Genomic DNA, 25758 nt, shown 5'->3' with positions numbered 1-25758 from the left:
GAGGATGGATGTGCTGGAAATGAGATGTTTGAGGACAATGTGTGGTGTGAGGTGGTTTGATCGAGTAAGTAACGTAAGGGTAAGAGAGATGTGTGGAAATAAAAAAAGCGTGGTTGAGAGAGCAGAAGAGGGTGTTTTGAAATGGTTTGGGCACATGGAGAGAATGAGTGAGGAAAGATTGACCAAGAGGATATATGTGTCGGAAGTGGAGGGAACGAGGAGAAGTGGGAGACCAAATTGGAGGTGGAAAGATGGAGTGAAAAAGATTTTGTGTGATCGGGGCCTGGACATGCAGGAGGGTGAAAGGAGGGCAAGACATAAGAGTGAATTGGATCGATGTGGTATACCGGGGTTGACGTGCTGTCAGTGGATTGAATCAGGGCATGTGAAGCGTCTGGGGTAAACCATGGAAAGCTGTGTAGGTATGTATATTTGCGTGTGTGGACGTATGTATATACATGTGTATGGGGGTTGGTTGGGCCATTTCTTTCGTCTGTTTCCTTGCGCTACCTCGCAAACGCGGGAGACAGCGACAAAGCAAAAAAAAAAAAAAATATACATATGCTGCAATAGGTCACAGTGGTGCGCGTGATCTAGTACTTGCTGATAACAACGAGGAAAATATAACAGGAAAAGTGCACTTGTGAATTTACCGTGTTTCGTTATCTTTATGGCTAGCAGCATATATATATATATATATATATATATATATATATATATATATATATATATATATATATATATATATATATATATTACCCTTTGTGACTGGAAATTAAGAACGTAACCCTAGCATTTCCAGCATATCGTAGAAGTCTACTTAAAAGGCGGTAGCAGTGGGGTTGGATACCCTCTCCTCTTGTGTAATCACGGTCTAGCACTACAGAAAGCACACTGCTCTTCCCTAATCTGATGCTCTGTACATGCTTTCACCCTCTCAATCAATACCCTCCCATATCATTTCCCAGGAATACTCAACAAACTCATACCTCTGTAATTAGAACACTCACCTTTATCCCCTTTGCCTTTGCACAATGGCACTATGCATGCATTCCGCCAATCCTCAGGCACCTCACCATGAACTATACATACATTGAACAGCCTTACCAATTCAGTCACACCCTTTTTTAATAAATTTTACTGCAATGCCATCCAAACCTGCCGCCTTGTCGGCTTTCATCTTCCGCAATGCTTTCACTACCTCTTCTCTGTTTACCATACCATTTTCCCCAACCCTCTCACTTCGCACACCACCCAGACCAAAGTACCCTATATCTGCCACTCAATCATCAAACACATTCAACACACCTTCAAAATACTCACTCCATCTCCTTCTCACTTCACCACTACTTGTTATTACCTCCCCGCTAGCTCCCTTCACCGATGTTTCCATTTGTATTCATGTGTTACGCACTTTATTTACCTTCTTCCAAAACATCTTTTCATTCTTGCTAAAATTTAATGATACTCTCTCACCCCAATTCTCATTTGCCCTGATTTTTACCTTTTGCACCTTTCTCTTGACCTCCTGCCTCTTTCTTTTATACATCTCCCAATCATTCTTACTACTTCCCTGCAAAAATCGTCCGATATATATATATATATATATATATATATATATATATCCCTGGGGATAGGGGAGAAAGAATTCTTCCCACGTATTCCCTGCGTGTCGTAGAAGGCGACTAAAAAGGAAGGGAACGGGGGGCTGGAAATCCTCCCCTCTCGTTTTTCATTTTCCTAAAGAAGGAACAGAGAAGGGGGCCAAGTGAGGATGTTCCCTCAAAGGCTCAGTCCTCTGTTCTTAACGCTACCTCGCTAAGGCGGGAAATAGCGAATAGTATGAAAATATATATATATATATATATATATATATATATATATATATATATATATATATATATATATGAAAATATATATATATATATATATATATATATATATATATATATATATATATATATATATATACATATATATATATATATATATTTATCCCGGGCAATAGGGGAGAAAGAATACTTCCCACGTATTCCCCGCGTTTCGTAGAAGGCGACTAAAGGGGACGGAAGCGGGGGGCTGGAAAGCCTCCCCTCCTTGTATTTAACTTTCTAAAAGGGGAAGCATAAGAAGGAGTCATTCGGGGAGTGCTCATCCTCCTCGAAGGCTTAGACTGGGGTGTCTAAATGTGTGTGGGTGTAACCAAGATGAGAAAAATGGAGAGATAGGTAGCACGTTTGAGGAAAGGAACCTGGATCTTTTGGCTCTGAGTGAAACGAAGCTCAAGGGTAAAGGTGAAGAATGGTTTGGGAATGTCTTGGGAGTAAAGTCAGGGGTTGGTGAGAGGACAAGAGCAAAGGACGGAGTAGCTCTACTCTTGAAGCAGGAGTTTTAGGAGTATGTGATAGAGTTTAAGAAAGTAAACTCTAGACTAAAATGGGTAAAGCTGAAAGTGGATGGAGAGAGATAGGTGATTGTTAGTGCCTATGCACCTGGTCATGAGAAGAAAGATCATGAGGTAAGTGTTTTGGCAGCAGCTGAGTGAGTGTGTTAGCAGCGTTGATGCACGAGACTGGGTTATAGTGATGAGTGATTTGAATGCAAAGGTGAGAATTGTGGCAGTCGAGGGTGCATTTTGTGTACATGGGGTATTCAGTGTTGTAAATGGAAATGGTGAAGAGCTTGTAGATTTGTGTGCTGAAAATGGACTGAAAAAGGACTGGTGAGTGGGAATACCTGGTTTTAAAAGAGATATACATAAGTATACGTATGTAAGTAGGAGAGATGGCCAGAGAGCGTTACTGGATTACGTGTTAATTGATAGACGAGCGAAAGAGAGATTCTTACATGTTAATGTGCTGAGAGGTGGAACTGGAGGGATGTCTGATCATCATCTTGTGGAGGTGAATGTGAAGATTTGTAGTTTTGAGAAAAGAAGAGAGAATGTTGGGGTGAAGAGAGTGGTGAGAGTAAGTGAGCTTGGAAAGGAGACTTGTGTGAGGAAGTACCAGGAGAGACTGAGTGCAGAATGGCAAAAGGTGAGAGCAAATGACGTAAGGGGGGTGGGGGAGTAATGAGATGTATTTAGAGAAGCAGTGATGGTTTGCACAAAAGATGCTTCTGGCATGAGAAAGGTGGGAGGTGAACAGATTAGAAAGGGGAGTGTATGGTGGGATGAGGAAGTAAGATTGTTAGTGAAAGAGAAGAGAGGCATTTGGACGATTTTTGCAGGGAAGCAGTACAAATGATTGGAAGACGTATAAAGGAAGGAGGCAGGAGTTCAAGGGATAGGTGCAAGAGGTGAAAAAGAGGGCATATGAGAGTTGGGGTGAGAGAGTATCATTGAATTTATGGAAAATAAAACGATGTTTTGGTAAATAAAGTGCGTAACACAAGAGAACAAATGGGAACATCGGTGGAGGGGGATAATGGGGAGGTAATAACAAGTAGTGGTGAAGTGAGAAGGAGATGGAGTGAGTATGTTGAAGGTTTGTTGAATGTGTTTGATGATAGAATGGCAGATATAATGTGTTTTGGTCGAGGTGGTGTGCGAAGTGAGAGGATCAGGCAGAATGGTTTGGTAAACAGAGAAGAGGTACTGAAAGCTTTACCGATGATGAAAGCCGGCAAGGCGGCAGGTTTGGATGGTGTTGCAGTGGAATTTATTAAAAAAAAAAAGGGGGGGGGGGGGGAGTGTGTTGTTGACTGGTTAGTAAGGATATTCAGTGCATGTATGGTTTATGGTGAAGTGCCTAAGGATTGGCGGAATGAATGCATAGTGCCATATATATATATATATATATATATATATATATATATATATATATGAGAGAGAACAGTTATAGATATACAGGCGGATAGATAGGAGGGAGAAAGGCGTACACTAGATAGAGCGCTCTGGAACAATGTGGTATACAGGGGACCAGGTGTTGTCATTGGGATAAACCAAGGCATATGAAGCGTCCGGGGTAAACCATGGAAAGGTCCGTGGGGCTTGGCTGTGGGTAGGGGGTTGTGTTGTCCATGCATTTCACAAGACAGCTGGGGAATGGATGTGTATGAATACAGTCTTTCTTCGTCTGTTTCTGGCACTACCTTGCTAACACTGGACAAGGCGGACGGACAAGTGTTGGGAAAGTACAGGTTTGATAGGTACATAGATTTAATTTCTTTTTTTTTTTTTTTTTGCTAAAATCTAGACTTACTATATCTTTTAGTCTAGTACATACGTAGGTATAAAGCTCACTAGTGCTTCACCTCTCAACACATCCAGACACACCCAGAAAAACAACAGCTTGGTGGGCGCTCAGGGGATACGATAACTCTACATGTACTGACGACATCTGTGGCGTCAAGTTCCAGGTACAACACCGTCAATCCAAGGCTTACCAATGCAGTTCTGTCATCGCACGCTGAATCATAACGAATCATGGGATCTCTGTAACAAATGCAAAGCTACAGGTCTGCTGAGTCCCATTTCCTGGTCAACAGGAAGGAGAGTCTGCATGAATGATCCTCACGCGTCATCGTGACGATCCCCCGGAAACCTGTGGTGACACAATGGGCGGATCTGTTCCCCACCTGCGAGTGTTTTATATATATATGACTTCCCTCAGTCACCTCACCGCCACAGACCGCCGACCACCACTCTCCTGCTTCATCTCGAGCCTCCTACAGGTCAGGTGAGCATCCATGTAGAGCAACTGGACTGCCTTCTTTATAATGACCTATGACCCTACAGGTAAGGTCTAGTTCTTTGACCTCACCTTTGACACCAGGAGGTAGTGACAGTCACGCAGTAAGCCAGCGCTTCAGTGACGGTCAAGTGTCATTCCTTTGGGCAAGGTAGCCTCCAAGTGCGTTCTGGCCCTTAGGGTAAACTTCAACCTTTCCTGGTGAACTCTTAATCCCACAAGTTGACGTTTGACCATACCATTAGTCCTTGAAGGTGACTTTCAACCCCTCCTTCAGGTACGTCCTGGCCCTTACACTGGTACTTGCGTACCCTTTCTTTTAGCCAACGTTTAGAATATTTCCTACGGCAAACTGGACTCGGTTAACCTGCAAGTTGATCAGTACCAAATGGCAACAGTTACAGCTGCCAGGCGAACCCCCTCGTGGTACTCCTTATCTGCAGGTTCACGTGGGTGTTTGTCAACAACCTCGAGGTATCCATGACGGTCGCCAGCCAGTGGAGCCAAACACCATCAGGGTGTAGCATGCAATGGCTCCTGACAGAACATTGACACTGACTTTACCTTCGATTTCATTTTACAATCGTCTGGATAATAATGATTACAACAACAACAACAATAATAATAATAATAATAACAATAATAATAATAATAATGATAGTAATGATAATCATAATAATCACGAGATGAGTGGATGTGACGGAAATGAAATGTTCGAGGACAGTATGTGGTGTGAGGTGGTTTGTGTACGTAATGAAAGGGTAAGAGAGATGTGTGGTAGTAGAAAGTGTGTGGTTGAGAGAGCAGAAGAGTGTGTTGAAATGGTTTGGACATATGGAAACAATGAGTGAGGAAAGGTTGACGTAGAGGATATATGTGTCAGAAGGCGAAGGGACAGAGAAGAGGGAGAGCAAACTAGAGATGGAAGGGTGGAGGTACAAATACTTTGAGTGATCGGGGCATGAAAATATGAAAGGCGTGTATGGGATAGAGTGAGCTAAAGCGACGTGGGAAACAAGGGGCGACGTGCTGTCTATGGACTGAATTAGGACATATGACCCAAACGTGAGAAAGCACGGAAAGGTCTGTAGAGTCTGGTTGTGGAGAGGAAGCTGTGGTTTCGGTGCATCACAGTGTGTGAACGGAAGAAAGTTTTTCTTCGTTTGTTCGTGGCGCTACCGCAGGAAAATGCGACCATGTATGAACACTGGCAATCATGATACGCTTCGACCTCTTCTATCCCCGGTCTAGCTTGCGATCCTCAGTCATGAAGGTGTTGGGTGCTCTACTCCTGACGGCGACGATGCTGGTGCTGGCCGTGGACGCCGTGCCTAGACCCCACCGCCACAGGGAAGGTCATCACTGGGCACGTAACTGCAGCATGGATGGTTCGTGGAGTCAAGTCCGAGACACAGGCATAAAGCTCATCAAGGCCATAAGTAAGTTGCCAAGAAATGGAAGGTAAAAAGGTGGGTGACGGGCGGGCTCTAAGCTAGTATGTGGGCCAAGTGTGGCAAGGAATTGTCATGTTCATTATGGTGTCAGCATGACAGTGTGGCGGTGCTGTTGTACAGCCATATCACACCGGTGAACCCGGCGAGTGAGACGGTCAAGTACTAATGGTGATCGGGTATGTTGAATATATGGTGAGCTTTGGATTTCCCCAGAATTAATGTATCATGGGTCCATTTATGTATTTCTCAATGTTTAGTGCGCTTAATAACTCTATAAAGGTTAAAACTCCAGAGACAGATACAGTTTCTTGTCACTGTATATCTCACCACCTCAATGTTGATCACGTGACTAGTTAACCTTCAGAATGTGAAGCGGAAGACATTACTCGTATCACAGTCTCGCCGAGGTTTGAAAATCATCTTAATCCCTACGACTTCCCCTCATTTGCTCCTCTCTGTCCACAGCGGAGGAGCTGTGTGACGGGGATGCCGACAAGGCCTGCAATGACAAGATACTACTCTGCTTGCCGGAGGTCAGGAAGCAGAGGCTTCACGAGCTGGTCAACGCGAGGGACACTCTTGTGGCCAACTTCACGTCGTGCGCCGAAGAGAACGACGTCACCATCAGCGACCCAGAACTCCTCGACCGCCTCAGCAACGGGGAATGTGGTACGTGGTTCCTAGCTCTCCTTGGTATCATACGGAGGTTGCGTTCTAACAATCCTGTGGCTGTTCACTTCCATCACGAAGACTGTCAGGTAGTTTATAAGCATGTCCACTGGGAATTTCCTTGTGCTCCCAGGAACACCTTTAAAGAATGGGGGAGAAAGAATACTTCCCACGACTAAAGGGGAAGGAAGCGGGGGGCTAGAAACATCCCCTCCCCCCTTGCTGTATTCTAACTTTCTAAAAGGGGAAACAAAAGAAGTCATGCGAGCAGTGCTCATCCTCCTCGGAGGCTCAGATTGGGGTGTCTAAATGTGAGAAAAGAGAGATAGGTAGTATGTTTGAATAAAGGAACCTGGATGTTTTGACTCTGAGTGAAACGAAGCTCAAGGGTAAAGGGGAAGAGCGGTTTGGGAATGTCTTGGGAGTAAAGTCAGGGGTTGGTGAGAGGACAAGAGCAAAGGAAGGAGTAGCTCCATTCCTGAAGCAGGAGTTGTGGGAGTATGTGAGAGAGTGTAAGAAAGTAAACGCTTGATTGATATGGGTAAAACTGAAAGTGGATGTAGAGAGATGGGTGATTATTGGTGCCTATGCACCTGGTCATGAGAAGAAAGATCATGAGAGGCAAGTGTTTTGGGAGCAGCTGAGTGTGTGTGTTAGCAGCTCTGATGCACGAGACCGGGTTATAGTGATGGGTGATTTGAATGCAAAGGTGAGAAATGTGGCGGTTGAGGGTATAACTGGCGTACATGGATTATCCAGTGTTGTAAATGGGAATGGTGAAGAGCCTGTAGATTTGTGTGCTGAAAAAGCACTGGTGATTGGGAATACCTGGTTTAAAAAGATATATACATGAATATACTTATCTAAGTAGGAGAGATGGCCAGAGAGCGTTACTGGATTACGTGTTAATTGATAGGCGCGTGAAAGCGAGACTTTTAGATGTTAATGTGCTGAGAGGGGCAAGTGGAGGGATGTCTAATCATTATCTTGTGGAGGGGAAGGTGAAGATATGTATAGGTTTTCAGAAAAGAAGAGAGAATGTTGGGAAGAAGAGAGTGGTGACAGCAAGCGAGCTTGGAAAGGAGACTTATATGAGGAAGCACCAGGAGAGATTGAGTGCATAATGGAAAAAGGTAAGAGCAAATGATGTAAGGGGAATGGGGGAGGAATGGGATGTATTTAGGGAAGCAGTGATGACTTGCGCAAAAGATGCTTGTGGCATGAGAAGCGTGGGAGGTGGGCTGATTAGAAAGGGTAGCGAGTAGTGGGATGAAATAAGACTGTTAGTGAAAGAGAAAAGAGAGGCATTTGGACGATTTTTGCAGGGAAATAGTGCAAATGACTGGGAGATGTATAGATGAAGGAGTCATGAGGTCAAGAGAAAGGTGCAAGAGGTGAAAAAGAGGGCAAATGAGAGTTGGGATAAGAGAGTATCATTAAATTTTAGGGAGGATAAAAAGATGGTATGGAGGGAGGTAAATAAAGTGCGTAAAACAAGAGAACAAATGGGAACATTGGTGAAGGGGGCTAATGGGGAGGTAATAACAAGTAGTGGTGATGCGAGGAGGAGATGGAGCGAGTATTCTGGAGGTTTGTTGAGTGTTTAATGACAGAGTGGCAGATATTGGCTGTTTTGGTAGAGTTGGTGCGCGAAGTGAGAGGGTAATGGAGAACAATTTGGTAAACAGATAAGAGGCAGTGAAAGCTTTGCGGAAGATGAAAGCCGAAAAGGCGGCGGGTTTGGATGGTATTGCTGTGAAATTTATCAAAAAAGGGGGCGACTGTGTTGTTGACCGGTTGGTGAGGATATTCGATGTATGTATGGTTCATGGTGAAGTGCCTGAGAATTGGAGGAATGCATGCATAGTGCCACTGTAAAAATGCAAAGGGGATAAAGTTGAGTGTTCAAATTATAGAGGTATAAGTTTGTTGAGTATTCCTGGGAAATTATATGGGAGGGTATTTATTGAGCGGGTCAAGGCATGTACAGAGCATCAGATTGGGGAAGAGCAGTGTGGTTTCAAAAGTGGTAGAGGATGTGTGGATCAGGTGTTTGCTTTGAAGAATGTACGTGAGAAATACTTAGGAAAACAGATGGATTTGTATGTAGTATTCATGGATCTGGAGAAGGCATATGATAGAATTGAGACAGATGTTCTGTGGAAGGTTTGAAGAATATATGTGGGAGGTAACTTGCTAGACGCAGTGAAAAGTTTTTATCAAGGATGTATGGCATGTGTACGAGTAGGAAGAAAGGAAAGTGATTGGTTCCCAGTGAATGTCGGTTTGCGGCAGGGGTGCATGATGTCTCCATGGTTGTTTAATTTGTTTATGGATGGGGTTGTCACGGGGGTGAATGCAAGAGTTTTGGAGAGAGGGGCAAGTACGCAGTTTGTTGTGGAAGAGAGGGCTTGGGAAGTGAGTCAGTTGTCGTTCGCTGTTGATACAGTGCTGTTGGGTGATTCGGGTGAGAAACTGCAGAAGTTGGTGACTGAGTTTGGTAAAGTGTGTGAAAGAGGAAAGCTGAGAGTAAATGTGAATGAGAGCAAGGTTGTTTGGTTCAGTAGGGTTGAGGGACAAGTGAGTTGGGAGGTGGGTATGAATAGAGAAAAACTGGAGGAAGTGAAGTGTTTTAGATATCTGGGAGTGGATTTGGCAGCGGATGGAACCATGGAAGCGGAAGTGAGTCACAGGGTGGGGGAGGGGGCGAAGGTTCTGGGAGCGTTGAAGAATATGTGGAAAGAGTTAATGTTATCTCGGAGAGCAAAAATGGGTATGTCTGAAGGAATAGTGGTTCCAACAATGTCATATGGTTGTGACGCATGGGCTATAGATAGGGTTGTGCGGAGGTGGGTGGATGTGTTGGAAATGAGATGTTTGAGGACATATGTGGTGTGAAGTGGTTTGATCGAGTAAGTAATGAAAGGGTAAGAAAGATGTGTGGTAATAAAAAGTGTGTGGTTGAGAGAGCAGAATAGCGTGTATTCAAATGGTTTGGTCACATGGAGAGAATGAGTGAGGAAAGATTGACAAAAAGGAAAAATGTGTCAGAGGTGGCGGGAACGAGGAGAAGTGGGAGACCAAACTGGAGGTGGAAAGCTGGAGTGAGAAAGATTTTGAGCGATCGGGGCCCTGAACATAAAGGAGGGTGAAAGGCGTGCAAGAAATAAAGTAAATTGAAACCATGTAGTATAACGTGACCGACGTGCTGTCAATGGATTGAACCAGGGCATGTGAAGTGTCTGGGGTGATCCATGGAAAGTTTGCGGAGCATGGATGTGGAAAGGGAGATGTGGTTTCGGTGCATTTACACATGATAGCTAAAGACTGAGTGTGAACGAATGTGGCCTTTGTTGTCTTTTCCTAGCCCTACCTCGCGCGCAAGCGGGGGGAGAGGGGTGCTATTTCATGTGTAGCGGGGTGGCGGCGGAAATGAATGAAGGTAGCATGTATGAATATGTACATGTGTATATATGTATATATCTGTGAATGTATATGCATGTGGGCGTTGAAATGTATAGCTATGTATATGTGCGTGTGGGGGCGTTTATGTATATACATGTGTATGTGAGTGGGTTAGGCCATTCTTTCGTCTATTTCTTGCGCTACCTCGCTAACGTGGGAGACAGCGACAAAGTATAATATTCATATTTATTCTATTTATTTTGCTTTGTCGCTGTCTCCCGCGTTAGCGAGGTAGCGCAAGGAAACAGACGAAAGAATGGCCCAACCCACCCACATACACATGTATATACATACACGTCCACACACGCAAATACACATACCTATACGTCTCAACGTATACATATATATAGACACACAGACATATACATATATACACATGTAACATAATTCATACTGTCTGCCTTTATTCATTCCCATCGCCACCTCGCCACACATGGGATAACAACCCCCTCCCCCTCATGTGTGCGAGGTAGCGCTAGGAAAAGACAACAAAGGCTACATTCGTTCACATTCAGTCTCTAGCTGTCATGTAATAACATGACAGCTCTCTTTACACACCCAGGCCCCACAAAACTTTCCATGGTTTACCCCAGACGCTTCACATGCCCTGGTTCAATCCAGCGACAGCACGTCGACCCCGGTATACTACATCGTTCCAGTTCACTCTATTTCTTGCACGCCTTTCACCCTCCTGCATGTTCAGGCCCCGATCACTCAAAATCTTTTTCACTCCATCTTTCCACCTTCAATTTGGTCTCCCACTTCTCCTCGTTCCCTCTACCTCTGACACATATATCCTCTTGGTCAATCTGTCCTCAGTCATTCTCTCCATGTGAAGATACCATTTCAAAACACCCTCTTCTGCTCTCTCAACCACACTCTTTTTATTACCACAGATCTCTCTTACCCTATTATTACTTACTCGATCAAACCACCTCACACCACATATTGTCCTCAAACATCTCATTTCCAGCACATCCACCCTCCTGCGCACAACTCTATCCATAGCCCACAACTCGCAACCGTATTACATTGTTGGAACCACTATTCCTTCAAACATACCCATTTTTGCTTTCCAAGATAATGTTCTCGACTTCCACACATTCTTCAACGCTCCCAGAACTTTCGCCCCCTCCCCCACCCTATGATTCACTTCCGCTTCCATGTTTCCATCCGCTGCCAAATCCACTCCCAGATATCTAAAACACTTCACTTCCTCCAGTTTTTCTCCATTCAAACTTACCTCCCAATTGACTTGACCCTCAACCCTACTGTACCTAATAACCTTGCTCTCATTCACATTTACTCTCAGCTTTCTTCTTTCACACACTTATATATATATATATATATATATATATATATATATATATATATATATATATATATATATATATATATATATATATATATATTATCCCTGGGGATAGGGGTGAAAGAATACTTCCCACGCATTCCTCGCGTGTCGTAGAAGACGACTAGAGGGGACGGGAGCGGGGGACCAAAAATCCTCCCCTCCTTGTATCTTTTTTTAACATTCTAAAATGGGAAACAGAAGAGGGTGGTGAGAGTAAGTGAGCTTGGGAAGGAGACTTGTGTGAGGAAGTACCAGGAGAGACTGAGTACAGAATGGAAAAAGGTGAGAACAATGGAAGTAAGGGGAGTGGGGGAGGAATGGGATGTATTTAGGTAATCAGTGATGGATTGCGCAAAAGATCTTTGTGGCATGAGAAGAGTGGGAGGTGGGTTGATTAGAAAGGGTAGTGAGTGGTGGGATGAAGAAGTAAGATTATTAGTGAAAGAGAAGAGAGAGGCATTTGGACGATTTTTGCAGGGAAAAAATGCAATTGAGTGGTAGATGTATAAAAAAAAGAGACAGGAGGTCAAGAGAAAGGTGCAAGAGGTGAAAAAGAGGGCAAATGAGAGTTGGGGTGAGAGAGTATCATTAAATTTTAGGGAGAATATAAAGATGTTCTGGAAGGAGGTAAATAAAGTGCGTAAGACAAGGGAGCAAATGGGAACTTCAGTGAAGGGCGCAAATGGGAGGTGATAGCAAGTAGTGGTGATGTGAGAAGGAGATGGAGTGAGTATTTTGAAGGTTTGTTGAATGTGTTTGATGATAGAGTGGCAGATATAGGGTGTTTTGGTCGAGGTGGTGTGCAAAGTGAGAGGGTTAGGGAAAATGATTTGGTAAACAGAGAAGAGTAAATGTGAATAAGAGCAAGGTTATTAGGTACAGTAGGGTTGAGGGTCAAGTCAATTGGGAGGTAAGTTTGAATGGAGAAAAACTGGAGGAAGTAAAGTGTTTTAGATATCTGGGAGTGGATCTGGCAGCGGATGGAACCATGGAAGCGGAAGTGGATCATAGGGTGGGGGAGGGGGCGAAAATTCTGGGAGCCTTGAAGAATGTGTGGAAGTCGAGAACATTATCTCGGAAAGCAAAAATGGGTATGTTTGAAGGAATAGTGGTTCCAACAATGTTGTATGGTTGCGAGGCGTGGGCTATGGATAGAGTTGTGCGCAGGAGGATGGATGTGCTGGAAATGAGATGTTTGAGGACAATGTGTGGTGTGAGGTGGTTTGATCGAGTAAGTAACGTAAGGGTAAGAGAGATGTGTGGAAATAAAAAGAGCGTGGTTGAGAGAGCAGAAGAGGGTGTTCTGAAATGGTTTGGGCACATGGAGAGAATGAGTGAGGAAAGATTGACCAAGAGGATATATATGTGTCGGAGGTGGAGGGAACGAGGAGAAGTGGGAGACCAAATTGGAGGTGGAAAGATGGAGTGAAAAAGATTTTGTGTGATCGGGGCCTGAACATGCAGGAGGGTGAAAGGAGGGCAAGGAATAGAGTGAATTGGATCGATGTGGTATACCGGGGTTGACGTGCTGTCAGTGGATTGAATCAGGGCATGTGAAGCGTCTGGGGTAAACCATGGAAAGCTGTATAGGTATGTATATTTGCGTGTGTGGACGTATGTATATACATGTGTATGAGGGTGGGTTGGGCCATTTCTTTCGTCTGTTTCCTTGCGCTACCTCGCAAACGCGGGAGACAGCGACAAAGGAAAAAAAAAAAAAGCAAAATATATATATATATATATATATATATATATATATATATATATATATATATATATATATATATAAATTTGAAAGGAGAAATATTGAAGGAAGCGAAGTATTTTAATATCTGGAAGTGGACTTGGCAGCGATTGGTACCATGGAGCTGAAGTGATTCATAGGGTGGGGGAGGGGGCAAAAGTTCTGGGCTCCATGAAGAATGTGTGGAAAGAAAGAAAGTTATCTCTAAGAGAAAATCGGGTATGTTTAAAAGAATAGTAATTCCAACAATACTGTATGGTTGCGAGGCATGGGCTATAGATAGGCTTATATGGAGGAGGGTGGATGTGTTGGAAATATTTGAGGACAATATTTGATCGAGTAAGTAATGAAAGGGTAAGAGAGATGTGGAAGTAAAAAGAATGTGGCTGAGAGGGCAGAAGAAGGTGTGTTGAAATGGTTTGGACATATGGAGAAAATGAGTGAGGAAAGGTTGACAAAGAGAATATATGTGTCAGAGGTGGAGGGAACAAGGAGAAGTAGGAGACCAAATTGGAGGTGGAAGGATGGAGTGAAAACGATTTTGAGCGATCGGGCCCTGAACATACAGGAGGGTGAGAGGCGTGCAAGGAAGAGAGTGAACTGGAACGTTGTGGTACACCGGGGTCGACGTGCTGTCAATGGATTGAACCACGGCACGTGAAACGCCTAGGGGTAAACCATGGAAAGGTCTGTGTGGCCTGGATGTGGATAGGGAGCTGTGGTTTCGGTGCATTATACATGACAACTAGAGACTGAGTGTGAACGAATGTGGCCTTTGTTGTCCATTTTCCTCGTGCTACCTCGCTGACGCAGGGGGGTAGCGATGTTGTTTCCTGTGGGGCGGGGATGGCGCCGGGAACGATCTAAGGAAGCAAGTATGACTATGTACATGTGGATATATGTATATATCTGTGTATGTACGTATGTGTACATGTTGATATGTATACGTATGTATATGTAGGTGTATGTGCTACCTCGCTGACGCGGGAAACGGCAAATAACTATCTATCTATCTATCTACCTATATATATATATATATATATATATATATATATATATGCTTTTAAAATGGCATGATATTTTCGTTAATTACCTGTTTATTGAAGATCACTGTATTTAGCATTATTTTTCTCTTTTTTTCACAATATAAACATCCTGTACAAACAATTCATCCGCTTCACTTTTGAACCACACTTCACCTGGCTGATCTTCCACCCTCTCGACTGCACAGGTAACACAGCCGCAAACTACACAGTGAACTTGGAATAATCACTGGTTGTCTAGCGACCACAAACCTCCAACATCTTCACAATGGAACTAAGACCCGACCAGGTACAGTCAGTCCTAACACAACATGGTCGGCACTCTGATCTATGTAGCAACACCAGGGATCCCTCGCACCCAAGTCACTCTATTTACCATTCCTCATGCAGAAATAAACCGCTTATCCCTGCCTCACACTTCAGCAACCTCTACTCAAGGATCTCCCAATCATCCACCCGAACAAATATAACAATGACTTAACACACACACACACACACACACACACACACACAATAATAACCCGAGCAGCACTGAAGTATCGACCTCCCAACTCAAATCTCAAACTCTAACCCTCCAGGCATACATGCATGAGAAGCCACAATTCCCCACAGAAACACGAATCACACTTTCCCGTCTACGCTCTAAGCACCACCCATCCCTTCAACACTACAAACACCAAGGTACCTTTTCAACGTATCCCACGACCCTTCGTGCGCACGGTGCCACTACCACAAGGAACACTGACCACATAACCACCTAACTGCCCTGCACTCTCCTCACGTACACAAACATCACAGTTTTCCGACTTATGGAAGCCGCAAAAGAAGGGACACCTGGGGTAGGAGGTGGTTATATCTCCGTGATTACCTTGCGTCTTTAAGTAGCTCCTGACGCCTTAACAGTAACACCCATCCCTAGACTCGTCTGGAGGCAACACCATAAAGGAACAGCTTTGAGGATCACAAGTCAGTACGTCCGTCATTTCTATTGGTTGTTCCGTACCACAAGGGTTGTTCAGCATCGCCCGTTGGGTTGTTACGACTCGCCGAACATTGCTGGCGACTCGGAACTAACCAGACATATGGCATGATCCCGTAGACTGTGCTAACACCCTGTTGTGGATAGTGCCAATGATACAGTACACTTCCCCTTCTCACTACTTTTGACAGTAGTTTAGACCCGGTTATAATCACTTAGTACCACTCAGTAAGGTGGAAATAAAGGTTGTCTGGTTTATCACCACATACAGTAAGGTGGCTACTTCAGTGATGACTTTGATTTGGTCGTTTCCTGCCAGACTCCGTAATCTTCGGATCTACAGCTCCTGAAGACGTCTGATAACCTTCCTCAAAAGACAATGTGGGACCAACACCTTCCTCGTCTATCTTGCTGTAATACATGTTACACGATATCAGGTACCATCCTTTACCATATCCGGGACTTTTCTAATATCTTTTATGACTTATGTCAGTTATCCTGGTAAATATTCCCGTAAAGCTAGTATCCATGTGTGTGTGTGTGTGTGTGTGTGTGTGTGTGTGTGTGTGTGTGTGTGTGTGTGTATTACATCCATGTACTAACGGGTCAAATGGTGTACACCTGCAGGGTTCTGGCGCTTATTCTTGTTTTACTTCCATAATGTTCCTCGAAATATCCCCAAGACACTCCATGGCCAAACCTGAGAAACGTATTCTAGTTTTAGCCTCACGCAGGATACGAACACCTTGCTCAATATTTCCTTACCATATACTTGACAGCTATTCTAACATCTGGCAGTAGACAATCTGTCTCATTATTCTCCTAATGTGAGACTCTGGCAACAGATTAAGAACGATGTCTTCTCCCAAGTCCTCCTCACACACACATATTCCTTCGTTGATAATCAAAGTGAAGCCTTATTTCACTTTCTTCCATCCTCAATACTTTACATTTGCTCGGGTGGAATTTCATCCACCACGTATGAGACCACAGGAGTCTGTCTACGTCCCCTTGTAGGATGATGCAATCCTCCTCGCTTTCCACCTCCCTCAGCGCGTGTACTTGAGCTTCCAGGCAGAAATCCTCCTTCACGCAGGATCTTCACACCAAAACACCACCAGTTCTTTAAACAGGTATGCTATCTTTCCATTCTTAAAGCCCAGGCAGAGAACGAAACACTACCGCGTGCCATATCATACTAACGTGTGTGTGTGTGACCTTGTGACAGATCCAACAAAAAGTGAAGACACTGACGAAAGTGACGAAGGGTCGGAGGAGAGTCGATGTCACCGTCTGCACCACGGCTACAAGTGCATCATGGACAACCTAGGCATCTCCGATGACCAGGTTGTGCAAATGGCCATCTGCTTCATGAAGAAATTGGACTTGGTGAGTATTGTAATTATTGGTACCGTACGTGGAGGGCGTTTTACACTAGTAGCGTCCCCTTCGCTTAAGCTTTCTGTACTATTAAACATCTTCTTAAGCTTCTATACACTATCTATTCACATCATAATTTCCGTTGGTCTATTCGTCCACTAAGGTGCGTTTGTTTGCTACATGAATTTGGTGTAATACTTGCCTTAGAGCATGTGTACACGTATCTACACATGCTTGTTTTCGCGAGGACATGTAATAGAATTTCATGTAAAGACAATTACTGCGTTAGCTACAGAGAAACCCTTGATATCTTTCAAACAGAATGGCCCAAACCTCTTGTGTTTCCTTGTTCAAGCATTAAGGATTGCAGCTCATAATAAGTACCATTTTTATTCCTCCTCCAGATGAGTGTGTTGCTGGATTGTATGAACAAGAACGAGTAGGACCGCCAGCATGGCCTGCTTCAGGATAATCTCCCTGACATCTTACGAAGACTGTGTTTGAAGAAACTTGTGAGAACTTGTCTAGAGGACACAGGCGGGAGACGGGATCACCCCCCCCCCCTCCCCAAGTTAAAATCTTTCATCAGGATCCATTAAGGAACTTGTGCAGGAATTCTATGAGGAAACTGTTAATGGAAATCTTTGAAGAACGTCAGCACCAAACTCCTCCAGAAATATCTAACTCACTGAGGACGTCTCTGATAACTGGTTGTAGAACTGCTTTCGAAAATGACAAGGTCCTGGAAACTTCACCTGAAAACTCCTCCATACGAAGTCTAAAAGCTCCATAAGGGTCCTTGGTAACTCCCTGAGACCTCCTCATAGAGCCCTTAGGACGTCCTCAAGAGCCCTTGGTAGCTCCTTAGGAACTCTCGGAATTTCCTAGGACCACAAGTAACTCTTGAGGGAAAGTCCTTTGGAAACTCTTTGAGGAATTCCTTAACCTTCCTTCTCTACCTATCTTCCTACTCCCCCACCCCCCGCCTCTCTCTCTCTCTCTCTCTCTCTCTCTCTCTCTCTCTCTCTCTCTCTCTCAAAACCATTGTATTCCTCCACATTCTGAGTGACGTAAAATACACATATTATTCACCGGGCAAGATCATTGGTGCTTCCACTCGTCCTGCCTTGCTTAAGGAACCAGAGAAAACTAGTGAACCAGCAGCAGCACCACCACAACCACAGAAACAGAATCCATCACAGCAACAGGAGTCAAGGAGTACCCATAGCAACGCGCACATGCGAACATGCAACATCAAGGCATCAGTAACAACAAAAGCATCCATAAATGTGGCTAGAACAGCAATGGATGATGCACATACAACACCAGCAACTGTATAACATATCCAGTACCAGCAAGAATAGTGGCACAGCAGACATCTAGCTCTGCGTTGTGCCGTCCCGCTTCGCTGAACTTCAGGCAATTCCAAAATTCAGCTTTGCACTTCAGATCAATAAATCATTTGGCAATGACTGGTCTTCCGTTTCCAATGTCTCCTGGTTTATCTATACAGCATATAATGCTATACCACAGGAAATGATAGTGTCTATTATACACGAAACAATAATAATAAAAGAAAGTTGTTTGTCTACCTTCAGAGAGAACCTGGAAGGCTCTACAACTAACAAAGGGAAAGATTATATATATATATATATATATATATATATATATATATATATATATATATGTGTATATGTGTGTGTGTGTGTGTGTGTGTGTGTGTGTGAGAAATACTTACAAAAACATATGGATTTGTATGTAGCATTTATGGATCTGGCAAAGGCATATGATGGGGTTGATAGAGATGCTTTGTGGAAGGTTTTAAGAGTAAATGGTGTGGGAGGTAAGTTGCTAGAAGCACTGAAAAGTTTTTACCAAGGATGTAATGCTTGTGTACGAGTAGGAAGAGAAGAGAGTGAAGGTCAGTCTGCGGTAGGAGTGTGTAATGTTCCTATGGTTGTTTAATTTGTTTATGGATGGGGTGGTTAGGGAAGTAAATGCAAGAGTTTTGGAGAGTGGGGCGAGTATGCAGTCTGTTGTGGATGAGAGGGCTTGGGAAGTGAGTCAGCTGTTATTCGCTGATGATATAGCTCTAGTGGCTGGTTCGTATGAGAAACTGCAAAGGTTGGTGACTGAGTTTGGAAAAGTGTGTGAAAGGAGAAAGTTGAGAGTAAACGTGAATAAGAGCAAGGTTATTAGGTTCAGTAAGGTTGAAGGACAAGTTAACTGGGAGGTAAGTTTGAACGGATAAAAACTGGAGGAAGTGAAGTGTTTTAGATATCTGGGAGTGGACTTAGCAGTGGATGGAACTATGGAAGCAGATGTGAGTCACAGAGTGAGGGAAGGGGCGAAGGTTCTGCGAGCGATGAAGAATGTGTGGAAGGAGAGAACATCATCTCAGAGAGCAAAAATGGGTATGTTTGAAGGAACAATAATCCCAATAATGTTATATGGATGCGAGGCATGGACTATAAATACGGTTATACGGAGGAGGGTGGATGTGTTGGAAATGAAATGTTTGAGGACAATATGTGGTATGTGGTAATTTGATCGAGTAAGTAATGTAAGGGTAAGGGAGATTTGTGGAAATAAAAAGAGTATGGTTAAAAGACCAGAAGAGTGTGTGTTGAAATCGTTTGGACATATGGAGAGAATGATTGACGAAAGATTGACAGAAAGAGGATATATATGTCAGAGGTCGAAGGAACAAGAAGCGGGAGACCAAACTGGAGGTGGAAGGATGGAGTGAAAAAGATTTTGAGCGATCGGGGTCTGAACATACAGGATGAAGAGAGGCGTGCAAGGAATAGTGAATTGGAACGATGTGGTATATCGGGGTCGACGTGTTGTCAGTGGACTGAACCAGGGCATGTGTAGCGTCTGGGGTAAACCATGTAAAGTCTTGTGGGGCCTGAATGTGGAAAGGGAGCTGTGGTTTCGGTGCATTATACATGACAGCTAGAGACTGAGTGTGAACGAATGTGGCTATTTTGTCTGTAGTCCCGGTGCAACCTCGCTGAAGCAGGGGTTAGCGATGCTGATTTCATGTGGGGCGGGGGAGCGACAGGAATGGATGAAGGCAAGCAAGTATGAATATATACATGTAATGTCTACCTATGTATATGTATATGTACGTATGTGGGAGTTATGTATATGTATGTGTATACGAGGTTCTAAGAGCGTTGAAGAAAGTGTGGAGGCAGAGAATATTATCTCGGATATCAAAGATGGGTATGTTTGAAGGAATAGAGGTTCCAACAATATTATAACGCTGCGAGGCATGGGCTATAGATAGGGTTATGCGGAGGAGGGTGGATGTGTTGGACATGAGATGTTTCAGGACAATATGTGGTGTGAGGTGGTTTGATGGAGTAAGTAATGTAAGGGCAAGAGAGATGTGTGGAAATAAAAAGTGTGTGGCGACGACAGAAGGAAAGACTACTTATACTCTGCACCACAAGTGAAATGAAAGTCTAGTTTCGTTGTAAGTCATGAATGCTCTCTCTCTCTCTCTCTCTCTCTCTCTCTCTCTCTCTCTCTCTCTCTCTCTCTCTCTCACACACATACACACACCACGTTTAACCTCTCTCAAACTTGAGAGTTCATGCCCTCACACAATAGGAGCTCGAGGTCTCAAACACAGAATTTAAGCTTTCATACGCTAAGAATTTATGCTTCACACAGAAGTTCATGCTTTCATGCACACAGAGGTCATTTTCTCATGCAAATAGTTCATACTCACACACAGAGTTAACTCTCACACAGAGATCATGCTCTCACACACACAGTTCATGCTCACACACACTGAGGGTTCATACTCTCACACAATGAGAGTTCACGCTCTCATACCAACTGAGTGTTAACTTTCTCACAGAGTTCATGCTCTCACACACACTGAGGGTTCACGGTCTCACACATTGAGAGGTCATGCTCACACACACACACACAGTTCATACTTTCAAATACTGAGGGGTTCATGCTCTGACACAGTGAGAGTTCATGCTCTCAAACACGGAAAGTTCATGCTCTCACACACACAGTTCATGCCCTCACAAAATAAGGGTTCATGCTCTCACACACTGAGGATTCATGCTCTCATACACACAGTTCATGCTCTCACACACACAGTTCATGCTCTCATACACAAAGGGTCCATGCTCTCACACACACAGTTCATGCTCTCATACACAGAGTTCATGCTCTCACACACAATTCATGCTTTCACACACAGAGGGTTCATCTCTCACACACAGAAGGTTCATGCTCTCACACACAGTTCATGCTCTCACACACACAGGGTCCATGCTCTCACACACTAAGGATTCATGCTCTCACACCCAGGGTTCATGCTCTCACACCCAGGGTTCATGCTCTCACACCCAGGGTTCAAACTCTCACACACCCGAAGATTTTCCTTTCACACACACAGTCCAACTCTCGTACACTGATAGTTCATACTCTCACACACACTGAGTTCAGACTTTCAGACTGCAACATCTACTGCTGTTGAACAATTGTGTGTTCAAATCATCACAAAATTTCCCACACTTTACATTAACGTCACCTACAGACGCCTTACTCAGCCAGCAGACGTTGACACTGGCATGTACAGGAGTTTACATCGAGCAATACAGGATAAAGACTCGATCATTCTCGGGGATTTTAATTTTCCATGAATCAACTGGCAAACTATCACAGGTGTAGAGGGAGAATCTACTAGACTTATTGTCACGAACCTGCGTGTTCGTTGTGTCTACGACAGAGAATTTGTATACTTAGGTAAGCCACGTGGTGACCTGGAGGTCCCAAGGTTCCTCGACCTGTCCCACGTGTACCTGTGATCTCACATACCTCGAGTCAGGTGGTCAAGATCAGCAGGTGTATGTCGCAACCGGCCGCTAATTGTTTCTTCAGGTCCCATGGTCAAGTGACACGGGGTCAGCCACGAGGTCATTGCTGGGAAAGTTCGCCCACCCATTCTGGTTGTGTCATCAGAGATGCAGGGCTGGGCCGTTAGACGGTATGAGGGCCGGACCTTAGGCCTCCTCCAGCCAATCACGTCGGGATGAGGGCGTGACAATCAGGTTCTTGACCAATCAAAGGTAATTGTGGTCATTCCGACCTATCGTAGCCCTAGGTGGCGGGTCAAGGCGTGGCTAGCTGTTCCCGTATGGTTGTTCCTTCAGTTAAAAGGCTAAGACGATAATCTAGCAGCCAATTCCTCCAGCAGATCCGTGCCCGGAAAGGTAATGTAGACTTTCCTTGTCTCGAACCCCGTAGCCACCGCTGCCCTACATTGTAAGATGTTATACTGTGTCAGGACTGAGTGAAACAATGCGTCATAACTTGTCATAGAATTGCCCAGCGAATAAGTGTCTCTCTTATGACATCTCTATAGTCAACTTGTCATAAAGGAAAGAGATCTGGTTTGAAATCTTACCTGGAATGTAAAATGTGGAATATTGAATGTTATGTGTTAACGAAAGTGTTTGTACCCGATTAATGTGCTTTGTTATCTTGTATTCTTATTTCTTGTATCATATGTAGATTTAACCCTGGTATTTGCTTTCATCCCATAACGTTAAGATAGCGTTATCCACTGCGCATAACAAATATAGCTGACGTTCTTGCCAGGAGTTCGTAAGATAAGAATTGGAGACCTTGCCAGGATTTCGTAACATAATCAACTTTGTCGAACACAATGTTCACTTACCAAACCGTCACAAAGCCAACGAGGCAACCTAATGCATCCTAAGAGTTCATAGTAACTAATACCCGTGTTGGAGAACATGTAGGCACTTGTGACCATAAAATAGTTAGGATCAACGTAAATATCAAAACCGACTCTCCTAACACCAGAATTATGACCCGTAACTTTGAAAGTACGGATGAGTCGCGTGACGCAATCAAGAGTCCACCCTTGTGGGTTCATGCCTAGGGAAATTATGGGCCAGTTTTAAGCGTCAGTTTATAAACCAATGTCACATTCATTCCCATGCACTGGAGTCCTGCCGTCTAGCACCAATCAGTACAGACGAACATGTAAAAGCAAGGCATTAATAATATAAGCATTCATAAATGTGGCTGGAACAGCATCAATAAAACACATACAACATCAGCATGTATATAGTTACAATCCCAGCCGCCCTCAACTAAGGTGGGTCTCGACACATTAGCCTACGTCGAGATAACTTAAGGTTGATCGGCAGCTAGGCTAACATCGCTACCTCTAGGTCGAAGTTATGAGTTACATCTCTCAATACCCAATACCACATTTCAATAAATAAATAGGTCAGCATCACTAATACACATGAAACAATCAACAAAACAATACATTGCAAGTAATAAAAAACAAATTATAATCCTCACACAAGATGGACGCCTCGGCGGACTAGCCACCAAAACATCTATTCTAATTCAATCTGATGTTTATATCTGCTCATAAATCCTGCTCTCTTTCCTTCTGTAAATAATACCTATACCCTTATCCTTCGATATGACAACTAATCAAGTACAGACGACATTAATAAGGACAAATATGACCCGATTAAACAGAGAAACCAGTGTAACGAGCAAAGACAGGGTCTGCGTCTTAACTATATAGCTCCAGCTCCCAAAATTGTCTTAACATAACAAGCAATTCTTTATACATAAAAGTAATAAATAACTTTTTACAATATTCTAATAATGATTCATGTAAGGCTGTGACATAATAAGAGAGAAGATTTAATAACATTCTTCGAATCTATGAGAGAAAACGTAATGGTATATTATGGGATACTTTAGAAAACAAAAATATTTCTTTTTGAAGGTATAGGAAAAAAAAAGGAAATACATACTATCCCCTCCTCAAAAAAGGCATGAGTCACCTCTAAGGTTGACTCATGACTAGAAGATATAGGGGACAGTGCATCAGCTACAATATTATCTTTCCCTCTTACATGTTGGATAACTAAATCATAATCTTGTAGAATAATAAAGTTTCCAACGGATTAACCGCTGATTACCATTCTTCACATTGTACAAAAACACTCAAGGATTAAGATCCGTAAAAACTAAATTGGGTTTTCCTAACCCTCTCAAAACATGAAAATAATGTAGACTCAAAATCAAAGCTAAAGTTCCTTCTGAATAGCACTATAATTTCCTTGATGAAACGTTTTAGAAAAAAACATTGGACGATCAATGTTTTGCTTCTGCATTAAAACTCAGCCAACACCAGCATCACTAGCGTTCACACACAACCTAAATGGTTGCTCATAATCTATAATACATCAAATTGAAGCACTAATCAACATTTGTTTATCTCAGCAAATGGCATTACAGTTATCTTCCCACATATATTTTCTACCTTCTTTGACTCCAACTTTGTTAATGGCAATGCAACAGTGAAAAAATTCTTACCAAACGTCTGTAATAACCAGTCATTACGAGAATTCGCAATAACGTTTCTGTTTGAATGAACAGGGTATACCACGATACTTTTAACTTCTCCACTAATCGGTCGTAATTCTCGTTGTCCAACAATATAACCTAAATCCAAAACACGAGCCTTCACAAATTCACATTTACTGAAGTTTAGTTAAGATTTGTCTTGTCTAACCCTCCAAACACTTTCCTAATCAAGGACACGTGTTCATACCACCCTTTTGAATATATATATATATATATATATATATATATATATATATATATATATATATATATATATATATATATATATATATTGTTTTACCAAATGGCGTCCAAGCTACGTCTCTTCGTTGTATATCAACAGACATATTTCTTTCTTGTATCTCCCCTGATGATGTGATTATTACACGAAAGTGCACCTGGGAGCTTAGCGTTTCTCATATATATATATATATATATATATATATATATATATATATATATATATATATATATATATATATATATATATTGGAAAGGATAACAATTTTGCGCGTGATCAAGTATATTTCTATTCTGTTGGATCTAAGTTAAAGCACCCTAGATCTTTCATTGATAAATCCCTAAAGTTAGCAATCATTTTACAGAGTTGAGCCCAAACCTCATACTGACACCAAGAATCTTTTAGTTCTCCCTTCTAATAATAATTTTGCTTTACTTCCCATGTTGCTTAAATCCTTTAATGCAAATGTTGCCTTCAGCAACAATAATGCTATAAAAATATCTTAATCAGGAACTCACCAGAAAATTCTCCTAGGTGTATCTTTAAAGTGCCATGTAGAAACTGATAAAAGTTTTATGTTGGGCAGACTGGTAAGGATCTTTCTGTTAGACTTAAGGAACACAAATATATAGAATAGGAACGGAACAAGAATCAAATGCCTTGTTTAATCATGTTAAAAACTATGAACAATGTATTGACTGGAGTAATGCCATCTCAAACTCTAACTCTATTGTTACAAGAAATATCATTGAATCTTCTATTACTGAATATACAAATAATTATTATCTTAATATTAGTGATGGTCTCTACAAATTGGATAACTATTGTTGATAAAATTTGTAAACAATTCACCTTCTTGTTCACATAAGTTTATGGTACGCTCGTTGTCTGTCTTGGACAATCGCATGTTTACCAAATGGCTTCCTAGCCACGTCTCCTCGTTGTATATCAACTAACTGTTATATTTCTCTCTTGTGTCTCCCCTGATGATGTGATTATTACACGAAAGTGCACTTGGGAACTTATTGTGTTTCATTTTTCCCGTGAACTCATAGGAATATACTTGATCACGCGCAAAATTGTGATCCTTTCCAATATATATATATATATATATATATATATATATATATATATATATATATATATATATATATATATATATATATAACCTTAAGAACCAGGATCGACCACGGGACCCCTGTGCAACAGGCGGAAGTGCTAACGCTAAGCTATGATCGCCCCTGATAGGAAAATGACTATTCGAATACTCTATACTCGAAAACCTTTCGTCTCACGTTGGT

The 25758-nt window shown here is 42.7% G+C and overlaps 2 protein-coding genes across 9 annotated transcripts in view; one reads left to right on the top strand and one right to left on the bottom strand.

Moving 5' to 3' along the window:
* The window catches only part of Lrp4 (LDL receptor related protein 4), a 497094-nt gene that overhangs the window by 219497 nt on the left and 251839 nt on the right, over window positions 1-25758 (bottom strand). The window lies entirely within an intron of this gene.
* Window positions 4289-18254, top strand: LOC139750854 (uncharacterized). Of its 2 annotated transcripts, none has more exons than XM_071665651.1 (5): window positions 4289-4682; window positions 5946-6133; window positions 6614-6817; window positions 16631-16791; window positions 17187-18254. In XM_071665651.1, exons 1-5 carry the CDS (start codon window positions 4510-4512, stop codon window positions 17223-17225), a joined length of 765 nt encoding a protein of 254 aa, XP_071521752.1. In that variant the 5' UTR covers window positions 4289-4509; the 3' UTR covers window positions 17226-18254. The 2 variants fall into 2 exon arrangements, with proteins under 2 accessions (XP_071521752.1, XP_071521754.1); XM_071665653.1 differs by lacking the exon at window positions 4289-4682 and adding an exon at window positions 4798-4971.

This window comes from Panulirus ornatus, chromosome 10 (genome assembly GCF_036320965.1).
Source record: "Panulirus ornatus isolate Po-2019 chromosome 10, ASM3632096v1, whole genome shotgun sequence".
NCBI classification, from domain to species: Eukaryota; Metazoa; Arthropoda; class Malacostraca; order Decapoda; family Palinuridae; genus Panulirus; species Panulirus ornatus.
The sequence above is the reverse complement of the archived record's forward strand: the minus strand, read 5'-3'. Positions and strand labels throughout refer to the sequence as shown.